Raw genomic sequence first — 15,495 nt, 5'->3', positions numbered from 1 at the left:
ATTTCTACAAGGGTAAAAAATATGATCCCTGTATCTACTTAAAGTAGGTATGTATCAATCTTTCAGTGGTCAGTGCTGAAACCACTTTTTGAATCTGTGAAGGCTTTCCCTGACTGAATAGTACATTAGGGCAATACATGATCAATACCACTAATAAGTATGATAACTAAGCTATTGACACTGAACCAGAGAAATGTTACACATTTCTACGAAGAACACATGTATGCTCTTCACCAAAGGTAATAGGGAAATTTGCAACTTCACTGCTTTTACAACGTGCTCTAGAAAGTTCAACTATGAATTTCTGGATTTTTTTAATGCTGATTTTTACTCACTGCTCTGTTCTGTACTTTCTTTTAGAGCCACTTGCTGTATATTTGAAATAGCTTGGCTTGGTATATTTTCCTTGAATCCAGATGAAGGATTTGCCTGGAGTGATGGCTCTCCAGTGAGTATCTAAGTTTTTCATCATGTTTGTTTGCTAAGATACTTTGGGATTTGTATATACGCTTTTTGGCTTTTTGCTGTTATCCTCGTTAAAGAAACAACCAATCTTACAAGCATTCATGCAGGTGCTAATCTGTATTGTCACAACCAATTTCACAGCTAAACATTTGAATACATGGAAATTATCTGCATCTCATCAGATTCTGTAGGTTTTCTGTGTAACACTCCAATTTATTTCCTCTTCCAAGAAGATAATATTTACACATAAGGTCAAAACATAAATGTCTAAAAAGTTAATGAGACAGTGAGCATGTTTCCCAGTATACTCCGGAATCCCCCAGTAAGTGATGGTTCAAGGTCTTTTAGAACTGGAGCTCATATCTGTAATTTTAATTTATGTATTTCTGGGAATTTATCCAGTCATCTCTTGAGCCTATGCAAGTATCAACAGCTGTGAAAAACATTCCTGCAGGATTCTACTCCTTATTACCCTCCATTTACTACTAGTCCCTATTCTTTGGTTTTCTTTAACACAAGCAAGGACCTTTTGTCTTATCATGTTTCTTTCCACAAAAGTTTCAGAAAGGGATGTCATCAAGAATTCTTGTCAATAATAGGTAGGTTGTATCACACGTGTCTCCCTTACCATTTGGATGTCAGTTTCTTCAGAGGTATCTCCCCTAGATTTGTAGGACATGAGTTCCCTCCCTAAAGTCACAGTCCCATCCTCATTAGCCACAGGGAAGGGAAAAAGTAATAATGAATTGATGCATGACATGGTCACTGCCACCAGAGAGATGCTGGACAATGCAATTCTGAACCAGGACAGATGTGGAGTGAAACACTTTCCCTGCATTTCCAGCTCTTTTAAGCTAAAACCAGAATCTTTGAGACAAAGCAATTAGTTTCCGTTTTCCAGTTGAAAGTACAGCTACCAAAAGAGATGAAAAGAGTAACAAAGTTGATTTCTCCTATAGGTTAGGTACACAGACTGGGATGATAGTCCAAGGAGCTCAGGACGACTCCAGTTCTGTGGCTCATTCCAACATGCGGGAAATTCTCAACCATGGTCTCTTTCGGTCTGTCAAGTACAGCACAACTGGGTTTGCCAAATAAAACAAGGTAGATTTCTTCTTTTTTGGCAAGAAGATTAAAAAACTTTAATCAGTAGTTGCTTTCTAAGTTAAGTTACTGGAGAAAGAGACAAAATTTTAAGAACTACTTTTTCCAAATGGAGATCAAGAACATTAAGTAACATATTATGGGCTGAGATTTTTCCATTATGAATGATAAGAATGAATTTAATGTATTTTTACATAAAATAGGGTGTATAAATAATCCATATATTTGCAAGATTACAAAATTTTTTGATATTAAGTAACTTTTGCTTTTATTTTTGTAATGTTGCAGTTAAGGAGTTGTAAGGGCTAGCATTATATAGCTAGCATTTTATACTAACACAGGTGAAGGTAAAAATCAAGAATGATATCTTTGTCAAATTTCTTGGTACTTCAGGTTCTCCTGTAGAATTATTCAGGATTCAACTGGTTTTGGAATAGCAATGGTTCACAGCAGTGCTACTTCTTTTTCTATCCCAACCAGAAAGAGCTCACGGTTATTTTATATATCTATATAATCTATATCTATACATAGATATATATATGCACATTCATAAAGCCATATTTCTTTTTGCTTATGAATATTACTCTGAGAGTTTTCTTGATAGAGCTAAAATAAATCTATTGGAGATTTCCTCCCTCTTGATGAAAATACCCCCAGGTGAATTACAGAATATCTACTTATGGATAAAGGAGTAAAGGAGCTGTATGCCGCAGTTTAAAGTGTTTCAGATAAAGTCTGCTGTGACTTGCAGGCTGGGAAGAGCAATTTTCCCTTGCCTTGCTTTGTGCAGGAATGTGATTCAGCCAAAGCTATGGCTTTGCTGAAGTGAAGCACCGCTTACGATACAAAGTTAAAGTAGATGGCCTTGCATATTGAGCAATGTGAAGCTGAACTGTGTGGCTAAGCTTGTTTACTAGTCCATGGCAATGGAGTGAAGAATCCTGCTCTGTTCCTCTCTCTTCTTGCAATCAGTCATGAGCTACATCACAACACACTCTTAAAGAGATGTATCATGCCTTCTACTTTCTTCTTTTGCAGGAGTGTCATTAAAACCTGAACCAATTGACACATATGGTATGTCTTTGTATCTATTTTTTTATCATTAATAATTTTTTCCTAAAATTGTTATTGTAGAAAAAGCTTTTGTGTTCAACACATATAAAATTTAAGGGTACCTTATTTATCTTCCAGAATATAAAACCACTGCAGATGGATGGGTCATATATAAAGACAAGCTCTACTATATCAGCAAAGAACAGGTCTCCATGGAAAGAGCCCAAGACTTTTGCAGGAAGAATTCTGCCGACCTTGCTGTTGTTAATAGTAACAGTGAGAGAAGGTTCCTGAAGAGAGCACTAAAAAAAAATGTAAGAATCATTATAACAGACTGCCTAAAGTAGAAACGCTTTTGACAATCTGCTTGTAAAACTTGAGTTGTCTCAGAAGCAGAGGCATCAGCATTTTTGGTAATGAAATATTCCCAAAAACACCCTTTGATCCCATGGGATTTGGCTCCCCTGCTCCACGCCTGATGCAGTTGACAGGAAGAGTGATGTGGGAAGGTACCAGCTGTCTTGGAAAGCAGCTGGCCTTCAAGGGAGAATAAAAAAGGAGTACAACTTTCTGGCTCAAAATCTGCTTCTTTTCTACTCCATCCTAAGGGCCTTCAGAGCTGCAGGTCTTGGCTCTGATGTCCCAGATGAAAACCTGACTTCTGTGCCTGAGCATACGAACACGTTGCAGTGGTTAACTGCAAGCAGGTGCTTTACTGCTGTGGACTTCAGTGGCTGCTCTGTGGACCTAATCAATGGTGTATCAATTTCGGCTTGTTTTGCTTCAAAGATTTCTTTTTTTAATTGAAGTAGTGTCTTTCTTATTTAGCAGAGCTATGGAAGAGAGCAAATAGGATACTTCATTGGTCTAAGAGTGAGCCTTGATAAAAAGTTCAGGTAAGTTAAGATGATCGGTGCAGCTTCTAACATGTAGAAACAAATAGAATATTTTTATGAAGCTGGAGGGACTTAATATTCTCTTGAAGGTCTGAAGGCTGTCCCACATACTATGTACAAAGCAAAATGGAATAGTCCTAGAATATTCTAAAGTGCAATAGTTTCCCCAAAAAGGAATAGTAAAAGAACCTTTTTTTCCTTGAGTAAGCACTTAGCCAAAGAAAATCTTGGCAGCTCTACTCTCCATACACACTTTCTCAAGTTTCTTCTAGAGATTTGTCCCATAAATTGGAGCGATACCTTGCTATACTGAATTTATACCTATGAACATGCACACATGCACTTAAAACATGCCCTATATCATAGGGTTTGGCTTTCTTATGCTTTTTATCTACATATCAGAGGGGTTTTCCAGAGTTAAGAAGACACAGGCCATGACTACAAAAGGCAGTCTCTGCAAACTCCTACTCCAGGAGAAACATCAGCAGAAATTTACAGTATAGAAACAGTAACAAGTATTCTGAAAAGATCAACACACAAATCAACTCAAAACTAAGCAGAGATACCAAAGAGCATGACACACTGCTTACCTTCCGACCTGCTAGTTAGGATGTGGCTGGGAGGTGAAAAAAACTCCTTCTGAGGTTGATCTGGAAAAGATTAGAGGAGATTTGACTTTAGCCTTTCTATTTTAATGCTGCTGTTGAATGTATGTAAGTCACTTACCTTGAGAAAGGCAGAAGAGGAGTGGGGAGAGAAGTTGATAGTGACTGAGTTGGTAAATGACTTTAACATCCTGATTTAGGAGTCAAATTAGGGATGTAGAGCATTCCATGGATCCAGTGAGAATCTCCTTTATTTAGAACAATTGTATCAGCAGCAGCAATACATAGATGATACAGCTGAAATTTTTCCCACTTCAGGCTTATTGATCTAAATTCTGAAATACTGAATAAAACGTGGTGAAAACCTCCTCTTCCTCCAATATTAAAGTAAAAAGCAGGTAAACACTGAGGAAAAAGTTGCAACTTTGGTACTTTAGAAAGGATGGTTTTAAAGTTGACAGAATGTCCTTTAGTTTACAGAAAAATAGAACACTTCCCCCTACCCCCCCGTAGAGCAGAGTAAATCCAGAGAAAAGTATTTTCATTCTTGTTTTCACCTATGAAAACACCACAAATGCTCAGACTGAAAAGCATACGGTTACCTAGGAATAAAATAGTTATTGTAATAACTATTAGGATGAAGTCTTAATATCCTTCTCTGTAGTATGCATTATGAATAACTGATTTTGATTACTCTTATTAAATGTTGTCAAAAAATCGTGGCCATTAACAGAAAATATGCTTGGTGTATTCTTTTTCTGATTTGCAACCAGAAATATTTTACAGAAATGTCTTCAAATTAGAATAATCAAGTAAAGAAAGGGCAATCTCTAATAGCCCCTCCCATTGTAGTCAGTTTCCATAAATCCTCAGAGACATTCCTACTCATGAGGTATTCATTAAGACTACCATGTCACAAATTAAGGTATTAATTAATAACTACTTGTATATCTTTTCTTTAAGCTGGGTGGATGGAACTCCAGTAACCTATGTGGCCTGGGCTCCTAATGAACCCAACTTTGCAAATAATGAGGAAAATTGTGTGATTATGCTGTCAGAGCATGGTAAGTGACAATACAAAACTATTAGATTTTATTTGTCTCTGCTTGGATTCTAACTAGTGCTGTCAAGCATCTGCTGTCAACTGTCACACAATCTTTGGCAGTTGCTTTCTGCAATTTCTTTCCAGCGATAAACCAACACAATGCAGTAGCTCTTCCCAGTCATGGGACCACCAGCTATGGAAGAGTCTATGCCCTTAGAACGGGGAGATTTCAGCACCATAGTACCATGAGTCATTTAAACCAGAGGTTTCCTTCTGGGTTTTTTCCTTTTTACAGGGCTTTTCACTACTTCTTTCAGTAAAAATTTGAATAGTCTATCTTCTTTACTATGAACTTAAGAAAACATTTATAGCAGCTACAGGAAATGGGAGTTGAAGGTACAAGTCAATGACGAAGCAAACACATACATCTAATGTCCTAAGATATGTTTACAAGTACACTGGAATGGAAATTTCCTGCAAATCCTAGACCTCTACTTCCTCTTGGGTCTATTTCTGTAACTTTAATGAGGCTAGTGGGAATTTAGTGTATATGTACTGATCTCTTATGTTTTACAAATAATCAAAGCAGTATGTTTGAGCATCTATTGTGCAATTAGATTGATCTGGTATTTCTTCTCTCATCAATTTCTGAACATCTTTTTTTTTTTCCAAATTTTCTTACTGGTGTATTTCCCCTGTTACCTGCAATGTGATGATGCCAGAGCTCACAAAAACCCCCATGAACAGGTATAGCCACTGTGGAGAGAGCCCTGAACAAGGAGCAGATGGGTCAGGGAGCTGAAATTAACTACTAGGGGCTACACTACTGTTACAGTTAGAGCCTACTTGAAGGTGCCAGGTTACTTTGCCTTTAGATCGAGCTGTAGCCTGAAATAAAGAGTAGAGAAAATTGTGCTTATCAAAAAAAATTATAAATTATTATTACTAAATATTAAATACTATTATACGTTGAATTTTTTCTTTTTATTTGCCAGGCTTGTGGAATGACATTAACTGTGGTTCTGCCAATAAATTTGTATGTGAAAAAAATAACAGTTCTATTAATTCAACATTACCTTCTCCATTGCCTCCTGGAGGATGTCCAGAAAGTTGGATTTTTTTTAACAACAAGGTATGTCAACAAACATCTTCAGTAAATTGTGCAAAGCAGTAGAACTGAAGAGAAAATACTGAAAACCTCACATTTTTATGACTAGAAATTAAATCTGGAGAGTAATTACTTAGTCAAAATGTGCAGACTGGATGGCTGGGCTTTTTTTTGAGGTGACTTAGACATCTAACTTTGCAGAGAAATACACTAAAAGTAGATGTATGAGTACATTTCAGAAAGCGTAGTTTGTGCAGGCTTAAAATACACTGTTTCTGTTTAAGAAAGCCTCTCCTCCTCTCTTCATGTATGTTATTTTGTTTAGAAATGCAAGTTTGTAATGGTCAATCTTGTAAGAATGGTGGAAAGGTTTAGAAAGAATATATTTGAGCAATCCCTTCTGCCTGTAGGGGTTCACAAAGCTATGAATTCAGAAAGATGATGCCTACTAAAATTGTTTTGAGGACAGCTTTGCATTCAGACACAGTCTGGAAGTACTCATCGCTGTAAGACAAGAGTTTGTACCAATTTGAGTTGAAGCTCCGTCTACCAAAGGCTGTTTTGTCTACTTTATGTGCACTGTCCTGTTATTGCATCCTCAGAGTGCTAGGTCAATGTGCCAAAGGATATTTCACACCCTTTGGCAGGATGAACAGTTGTAACCACAGTCATCAGGAGGAGGACAAAGCAGAGTAGAGATAATTCCCTGCAGCTGTGTCACCCAAAGCCACATTTTCTTGGTTTCAAATGATGTCTCTATTACTGCAGGAAAAAGGCAGATGAAAATGTGAAAAGTGATTATGTACTTGATGTCATTACAATCAGTTCATTTGATACCAGACTCCCAGATTACACCTTGTACAATGAGGAGGGATAAGTGTATGCCTGGGCCTGCCTATCCAGACTTTCTACTCTTGAGCTCTGTCCCTCATTCTAGCCCTGATTTCTTTTTCTGCAGAAAAGTACATATTAGAGCTAATTGATAACATTCACATGTAATAGTTCCAGTCTTTGCTAGTTTGAAAAAAGTGCTTAATTTGTTTCCAGTGTTTCAAAGTATTTGCTTCCAATATAACAAGAAATCTCACGTGGCATGCTGCACGAGATGTTTGCTTCAGTTTGGGAGGAAACCTGGCTACTATACCAAATGAACAAGTGCAAGGTATGTATATGGGCTCTATTGAAAGAAAAAAATCTCAATCTCTCACTAAAGAAACTGCTATACTCTCCAATATAAAATATGGGATTACCTGATGAAAATTGCTTATTAGCCGGGTCACTTCATGGTTTATTTTAACTTGAAACTCCAAGGCAATAGCTAAAATTATTACATATAAGAAATAAAGTTTGTTTCTAGTTCTTTCAGCTGCTTTGTTTTCATGAAACTTCCAGTGTGTTCTGAGGGCGGTTCCACAGATCTCTCATACTGACAGAAATCTGTATTTCCTGTTTCTCTCACTGGCAACAGGACTTTCTGAAACCCTATGTGTGCATACACAGTGGGGAAGGGATGCTTATCTAAACATTTAATGTCAGATGGGCTGTGTAGGGGAAAATGTTATCCTTTCATTGTGTCCCCTACTTTGGGCTTTTACATATTTTCCCTCTTTTGGGCAAGTCACGATAAGGTTTCCTTAATGAGAAATCTTTGCTTCTCTCCAGCTTTCCTCTTCTATCATTTGAAGCATGCCACAACAAATGTTTGGATTGGGATGAATGATATCAACAGAGAGTCCACATTTCTTTGGACAGATGGAAGCACTGTTTCCTACACCAACTGGGTTAATGGTGCACCAGAAAAGCAGCAAAGCTACTTTGACTATTATGAGTTTGAAAGATTGACAGATGATGCTCTGGAGGTACAGGAAATTTAAGTAACTTCTATACCATGGGCAGCTAGTTGATTTTCCTAAAAGAAAGTTTACAGCAGCAATAATAGGATGCTGACACAAGTCCTTTTGTAAGCGCAATGGGGTTTAGTAAATCATCTGATAATTATTCCAAATACACTCAAATGTTTGACAAAGGTTCTGTAGAAGAGGGATTTTAAGCCTTCCATCTGAACTATTGCAAGAAACAGCTCTGTAAAAGAAGCTTGGGGAAATTTGTATCAGTTCCTTCCGAAACTGCATTAATGCAAACACTAAAGCTGCAAGACCAAACAAAGACAAGGTATGATAAACCAAAATTAAGATTTTTGATGCTACAATAATTTGGCCATATGTATGTCCCACTTCTGGCTAATGTTCTCCCACACTGCTTTACTCATTTCTGATGGTACAAATTGACATTTTCAGTGAAATTACTCTTTCTCTGCAGAAACTCAGGTTCTTTTCCAAAGATGCTAATATCTGAGGAAATGACTGGCAGTTATTCACCCAAGATTTTAACATCTGCTATCAGTCAACTTTAGCTGATGACTAAAACTTATTTAAATCAGCATAAAGGAGAAACTTGGATGACGTGCCAAAAGACTGCCATGGCCAATCTTGAAATCAGGGAGTCATGAAGGAAATACTGGAGCAACTAAACAGAAGGAAGTAAAGAGAAAATATTTTGTTGCATCTGATAATGGTGACTTCATAATGACTATAAAAAGCCAGCAAAGAGCATCTGCTTTCTTCAAGAGAGTCTGCTTCAATTAGACTCATGTAGACTAGAGCTTTTAACAATAGTTCTTATATTGTTTTTCTCATTGATAAAAATGTTTTGAAACAGATCTACATAAATGCAAATCAGAACAGAGAAGATTTATTATAGGTACCTTAGTCACTTATACAGTCATTATGGAGTTCTTAATAAAACTGGTACAGTGGGTTTAATTTACTTCTTTCAGACCTTAACTGGCAGCAGTGGAAGCCTGGTTCAAATTTAATGGGTCACTAATAAATACCAGGTCAAGCTGCCTGGCAGAAACCTAGGAAATTTGAACTAATTTATGCAGGTGTTCAGTGAGCTCCTCTCCTCTCTGCCATCAGGCCTGCACTGCCAGTACAGGATCTTCAGCTCACCCCCTCCCCACTGCCCCTTGTAATGGCTGTGCCTCTTCCTCTCCCCTTCAGACAGATTGTGTCTTCATCATGAAGTCAGATGGGAGGTGGAGAGATGATAGCTGTGACAACGAAAGGGGCTACGTGTGCCAGATGAATTCATGTGAGTTCTGTTCGACCCAGTCTCCTAAAGAGGAAGAATACCTTGGTTAGATAAGATGAATATATAACCTGACATGATTCCTTCCAGGTTTGAGTCTTATTCTGAATCTCAGGCTTTCAGACCTCCATCAGTGTTAAGGCAGTGCTATGCTTAAAGCACAAATTGTTTCACAGAAATTGCTGGAGAGGAACCACTATCTCAATCAGGGGTTTTGTACCTAATCATGAGTAATAGTAGAGAATAATAAATGAAAATGGCTTTTTTCTTTTTCTCAGTGAAGTATAAGAGGTTAAGGCGTCCTAAGTATAAATCATGTTCTTGCAGTGATCTTCCCATTCTCTTGGATGAATCTGAGCAGAGAGTTTAATCCTCTCTCACAATTTCTACTGAATGCTATGTGATGTCAATCAAAATGTACAGCTTCTTGGATGTGTCTTTATTGTAGAAGAATATTGTTATGTTTTGTACACCAAAATGAGTAATGAATATTGACTCTACTCCTGTAGAATTTTAATTATACAAATCACAGCTGTCCAAGCATATAATGAAAGTAGAGAAGGCAAAGCACTGATAACAAAAAAAATTTTGCCTTAGCTTCATTAAAGTAAAAATTGTTCCCTGATCCCTCACTTCAGCCTGTTCACTCTCAGCACAGATTCTCTCATGCTTGTAAGAAGACCCTCTCCCCGCACATCAAATATAGTTTTATGGAGGCATTTTTAATTTTCTTGATCACAGTTCCAGCTCTTCTGAATACATTTACAATCACAAGGGTGGAAATGTACACTGCCTGACTCAAACATGCAGGCAACATTCTGGCAACCCTTACAGACAGGCCAAGAAGTTGGAGTGAACAGCAATTAACAACAGGTCTCAAAGTCTTAGGCTGAGTCTAGAGATTACAACAGTTAATGCCTTAAATGCCTTGTCCTAAGTTCTATCCACCAACGATCAGAAATAAATGTATACTCACATATTCAGATTTAGTCAAATAACTAAAAGCACAAAATCTGAAATACGCAATCTAGGAGTCTTAGACTGGACCAGTCAAGTCTACAGAAAGTATACTCTACTTCATGGCATCCAGGATTTCACTCATCTTATTACATTAACAAATTTGCTCCAAGTCTTAAAAGTTATGTTTGGCTTTTTGGTTTTTTTGGGGGGTTGGGGGGTTTATTTGGCTTGGGTTTTTTTTAATTTAGGTTTTTGTTGTTATTTTGTTCATGAGCTTAGAAAAACATTTTGACTTATTGACTAGGACCTTTTGACCAATTTTTTATATCTTGCGTGCTGCAGAAGAGCAATATATTATAAATTCATTCATTCAGTTTTTCCTCCATAGTTCCCTCACAGCCTGAATTACCAACAACAAATCCAGCCTCTGGCTTTACTGGTTATGGCGACAGTAGCTATTCAGTAATTTCATCTGAAATGCAATGGGAAGAGGCCAGAAGGAACTGCCAGGACAAATCTGCGGAACTTGCCAGCATTTCAGATGCCTACATCCATTCATTCTTGTGGATCCAGATGCTGAAATATGGAAAACCTGTATGGATTGGTCTTAACAGCAATATGGTAAGTGCTGGATAAATGGGAGGGGCAGGTGCTCAGGGAATTTTCCTGCTCTAACAGTCCTCTGGATGACCAGTTTCGAACAGTGGAGCAATTGCATTCTGAATGGCTTCACTGTGTAAATGCACAGAAATATAGGGGTACCGTTAGAATAAGTCAAGGATTTTCATTCACCAAACAGAGTGAAGAATCACAGAAAATGTTAGCAAGAAGCAAAAGATGAAAGCAGAAAGTTCTAGAAACAGTAACAGAAGTCAAACTGCAGACTGAGAGTCAGAAAGTGCAGCTGTCATGAAGTGATTGTTGGCTGCTCTGAAAGTCAAACACCCTGCTATACAGGAAGATACTTTGAGTTTTAATATATTAATAGAAGCTACTGTGAGTATTAGGGAGATATTTTAAGATTTAAGCTGACTATTTAGTGTTTAATGTCAAGTAATCTTCATGCACAAATAGCTCCGAATTTTAATTTAAATAAAGCAGAGCAGAGAGGACAAATTCTCTGTAATTGCTTCTCTTGATGTAGGATTTACTAAATGACCTAAGATGGCCTCATCTGACTTTCTTGCTCTATTGTAGAAGTTTGTTACTTCAGAAAAACCCTCCCAAAAGCAATGCCATGTTGAACACTGTTCGTATGTAGTTCTCGTGTAACTCAAATTGCCTGATGACGTTGCTTAGAACAGTGAATGGGGTTTTAAAAAATGGCCCTTTTTTTAAAAAAAAAGGTCAAATAGACATATGGTTATATTTACACTATATTTATGTGGCAGAAATTTTTTATGTAAAAACAACAACAACAACTATTGCCAGAATTCCTTTGTTTTCAGACTGGTGGGTATTACAGATGGACCAATAACTGGAAAACCAGGTACACAAAATGGGCAGCTGGGGAACCAAAGGAAAACAATGCTTGTGTTTACCTTGATCTTGATGGTACTTGGAAAACAGCATCTTGCAATGAAAGCTACTTTTCAGTTTGCATGATATCAGATGGTAAGCAAAAGCAGGTAACCATTTTAAAGACACATTCCTAATTCCATAAACCTGTCTAATCCTAGAGACTTTGCTCTGATTTGGGCATTCCCTGCAGAGGACTATGCTTCAGGGTAGCACATACCTCCCAGCAGAATGTGGACATTTGCTAGTGGATGATGACTGAATTTAGGCACAGGAAAGGCTCTAGTACAAATCCATATTGCTGCACTGTTATCATGGTAAAACTGTTTCCATAAAATGAAGCTCTATCTTCAAGGTGTATCTTGCTCTTTACAAGACATGACCATAAATCACACAGGTATGTGTGTAATGTAAGTATGTGCTGGGTTTGTGCACTGACTGTATGAACTTCAGCTGGGGAAGGTCACACACGAGTGTCCCTGAGCCAAAACACAGCCAAGAGCTTCACTTCCATTCACTATTACTAGAGGTAAAACTGTAAGAGCCTTGGCAATGTGGATGCTACTTTAACTCTTTGCAGATATATGCAGAGGCATGCTTGCATCTAGATTTTGTATAATTGTGCTGTTTTCCCTCCTTTATGTTTTAAAGCTGCATACATTTGCTCTGCTTATGCAGGGCAAGATCCATCAAAGTGACTTAGAGTTGCACCCATGATCAGAAACAGTCTGATTTGGCAGAGGCATGCTCCACTGATGATTTTTTTTAATCTATAAAGTGACAACATTAAGAGACCAAGCAGCCAGACAACATGGGACTGTGGCATTAATGATTCATTAGCCTACAACAGCTTCTGTGTTGTGAAAATGCAAATTTGAGATTTGTATCATCCCTCAGGGTTTGCTTGCCTCACAGTACTGCCAAGGCAGTTAGTTAGAGGTTGCAGGATGCAATTGGATTCCTTCCCCTGAGAAATGTGATTTGAAAAATAAGATGTTTAACAGTTTTGACTGCTTGGCTCTTCCTGTTGTCTGGGTTGAGGGTATGTGGGAATAGCCATGAGTAGATGTCAAGACAAATAAATCTGGGTGAGAAAAATCCTACACTATTTACACACGCCATAGAATCAGAGACAACTCACAATGCAATACCAATTTCATTGTGATATTTCATTTCATGGCTTCTTTAGAGATAGCGCCTACTGACCCTGCTGAGCTGCCTGGAGACTGTCCTGAAGGAGATGAACTCCAAGCTTGGATCCCTTACCAAGATCACTGCTACTACCTTGAAGCATCAGCTGGGAGAACTTGGGGTCTGGCCTCCCTTGAGTGTGCTCGCTTAGGTGAGAGCCTTCATTATCAACTAAAAAGATTTGTACCAATGTCTTTACAAGGCTATCAAAAAATGTAAAGATATTGATTTGAAAGGAAAAAGAATTTTATTTTTTTTAACCTACTAAGCTGTTCTAAGTCTGGCACAATGGAAATAAGCTGACATGAGTCACTTTGTGCAGCCTTCTGTCCTCTCAGGTCTACAGCTTCCCTGTTTGTGAGTTCCCCATTATGTCCTGGCTCATGGGACGCCATCCTGGGGGCAGCAGTGGGGGCCACAGCCTCTGACTACCTACAGGACATTGTCTTCTGCAAGAAGCAGTGGAGACACCAACAGAGCAGCATTAGTACAGGAACTATTGTTTGTACAGACTAAAAAGAGGAGGTCATTACAGTGGTTACTCATCTAGGTTATGGTTATTTGCTTATTAATGCCTTTCAGGAGCTACCTTGGTTTCAGTAGAAAACATGGATGAATCTCACTTTCTGACTCATAAAATTCAACCACTTGGAAATAAAGTAGGAGGCTTTTGGATAGGACTTTATCAGAATGTGGAAGGTATGTCTAAATTTCAATTTTTAATGGAAAAGTGCATTGATAATATGAGGAAATTGAGAATTACAGTTTTTTACAAAAAAAAACCTAACATGGGTTTCTGCTGAAGAGTGGCTTTAATATAGTTATTAAAAGTAGATTGCAGAGCTGAGGAGTTAAAATATTAATGAATAGATAAGTGTTAATTTTTTTACCCTGTGAGTTGCTCTGTAGGCCAGTGGTTGTGGCTAGATAATGCTGTCCTGGACTTTGTTAACTGGGAGGAGAAAGAGTTGGATGTGGAGCATCAGTGTGTGGAAATAACTGCACCATCTGGCTACTGGGAGAAAAGTGATTGCTCTGCTGAAAAAGGATTTATCTGCAAAAAACCCAAAGGTAAGTCCTCAGTGTGTCAGCCCTTAGGGGCGGGACAGATCTGTTCACTAGGAACTGTTACAGCCCTTCACCACAGCTCTGGGAGTCATTCCTGGCAGTTTGGTTTGGCATATCCCACTTCTCTAACCATTTGTAGTTGCCTGTTTTTGCAGACTGCAAGCTCTCCAAATCACTGTCTACATGGAAATACAGTGCCATCCTGAGCAGCCTAGGTTGAGAATGAAACTTTCAGAAACTTTTGAGTACCTAACACAGGCATTGATATGGCACATGTCAAACAGCTGTGCCAGGGTATGACTATTCCAAGAACTGCTTATTGTAACAGTTATTATACCCTTGCAAGGAGGAATCAATGTGAATAATCAATATTCCTCTTCCAGCTTGTTATTCTCAAAAAATAAATAACTTCCCAATGTACCGAATTGGCTTCATGTTGGCCCTGATTCAGTAATGCCTCAGGGATTCTAAAAGGTCACCTCTTTGTATTGCAATAATGAATGATGTGAGGAATACTCCCATTCTAAATGAAAACTTCAAGTTATTAGAGAAGTTCACAAGTCTCATCAGCATTTCTAAAAAATTTCACTCAGTACTGTATATACCAGACTAATGCTTCAGAGATAAAACAACACATGAATTTTTCCCAAATGGAGATACAAAGGAAATTGTCTGCAAGAAAGCAGTAGCATTTTATTCTTCTAACTTAGATATTAAAAGTCAATCTATCTAACCTAAAAAAATGTAGGTAGCCATTGTTAAACCTTTGGACTTTCTTTTGTAGTAGCTGTGGGATTAAGTTTAGTTTCCCTGCTTTTGTATTGTGCATTGTTCCCAGTAAATCATGGGTAGCATTTCTGTCCTATGTTGAAAACCTCCAAAAAAAACCCTAAAAAGATTGGCTGTAAAGCCAGTTTTAAGATTCTATTTTTCAGATGAAAAGTTGAAAAAATTTATTTCAATGCTAAGACATCTCAAGACATGGTAGGTGGTGAAAAAATAACGGAAAATTTGGGGTTAGCATTTACTCATTTTCCAAGTAGTCTTTAATTAGAAAAGATGCTGAACTGTAACCAAGAAATAGTCATCTCCCATGCACTGTTCATTTCTGTGTTTAAATCAGTACATGCCCATGGCAGTAAATCAATTAATCCTTATTAAAGACTTACTAAAAACATCCAAATTACATCCCATCCACCATAGTACTAAAATAATAAGGAATCTCTGAAGTTCATCCATTGAATCATACAGAGCTCCCATATGTACTATTTCCTGCCTTAGTAGGGATTACTGTTGTTTTGTATCTATTCATTTTGCATTCTGCTTTGCTTT

General features: G+C 37.8%; 1 protein-coding gene across 2 annotated transcripts in view; it reads left to right on the top strand.

Annotated features, from left to right (window-relative positions):
- The window catches only part of LOC115917499 (macrophage mannose receptor 1-like), a 32,744-nt gene that overhangs the window by 15,555 nt on the left and 1,694 nt on the right, over positions 1–15,495 (top strand). For both annotated transcript variants that reach the window (XM_030971585.1, XM_030971584.1), the window contains exons 14-28: positions 361–448; positions 1,425–1,569; positions 2,608–2,643; positions 2,761–2,936; positions 3,451–3,518; positions 5,087–5,187; positions 6,164–6,300; positions 7,324–7,438; positions 7,939–8,135; positions 9,339–9,429; positions 10,775–11,007; positions 11,835–12,000; positions 13,094–13,246; positions 13,678–13,794; positions 14,005–14,166. In XM_030971585.1, the coding sequence (XP_030827445.1) occupies positions 361–448; positions 1,425–1,569; positions 2,608–2,643; positions 2,761–2,936; positions 3,451–3,518; positions 5,087–5,187; positions 6,164–6,300; positions 7,324–7,438; positions 7,939–8,135; positions 9,339–9,429; positions 10,775–11,007; positions 11,835–12,000; positions 13,094–13,246; positions 13,678–13,794; positions 14,005–14,166 (1,985 nt within the window). The remainder of the gene's footprint in view (positions 1–360; positions 449–1,424; positions 1,570–2,607; positions 2,644–2,760; positions 2,937–3,450; positions 3,519–5,086; positions 5,188–6,163; positions 6,301–7,323; positions 7,439–7,938; positions 8,136–9,338; positions 9,430–10,774; positions 11,008–11,834; positions 12,001–13,093; positions 13,247–13,677; positions 13,795–14,004; positions 14,167–15,495) is intronic.

Source organism: Camarhynchus parvulus, chromosome 2 (assembly GCF_901933205.1).
Source record: "Camarhynchus parvulus chromosome 2, STF_HiC, whole genome shotgun sequence".
NCBI classification, from domain to species: Eukaryota; Metazoa; Chordata; class Aves; order Passeriformes; family Thraupidae; genus Camarhynchus; species Camarhynchus parvulus.
This window is presented reverse-complemented; position numbering and strand designations above follow the sequence as displayed.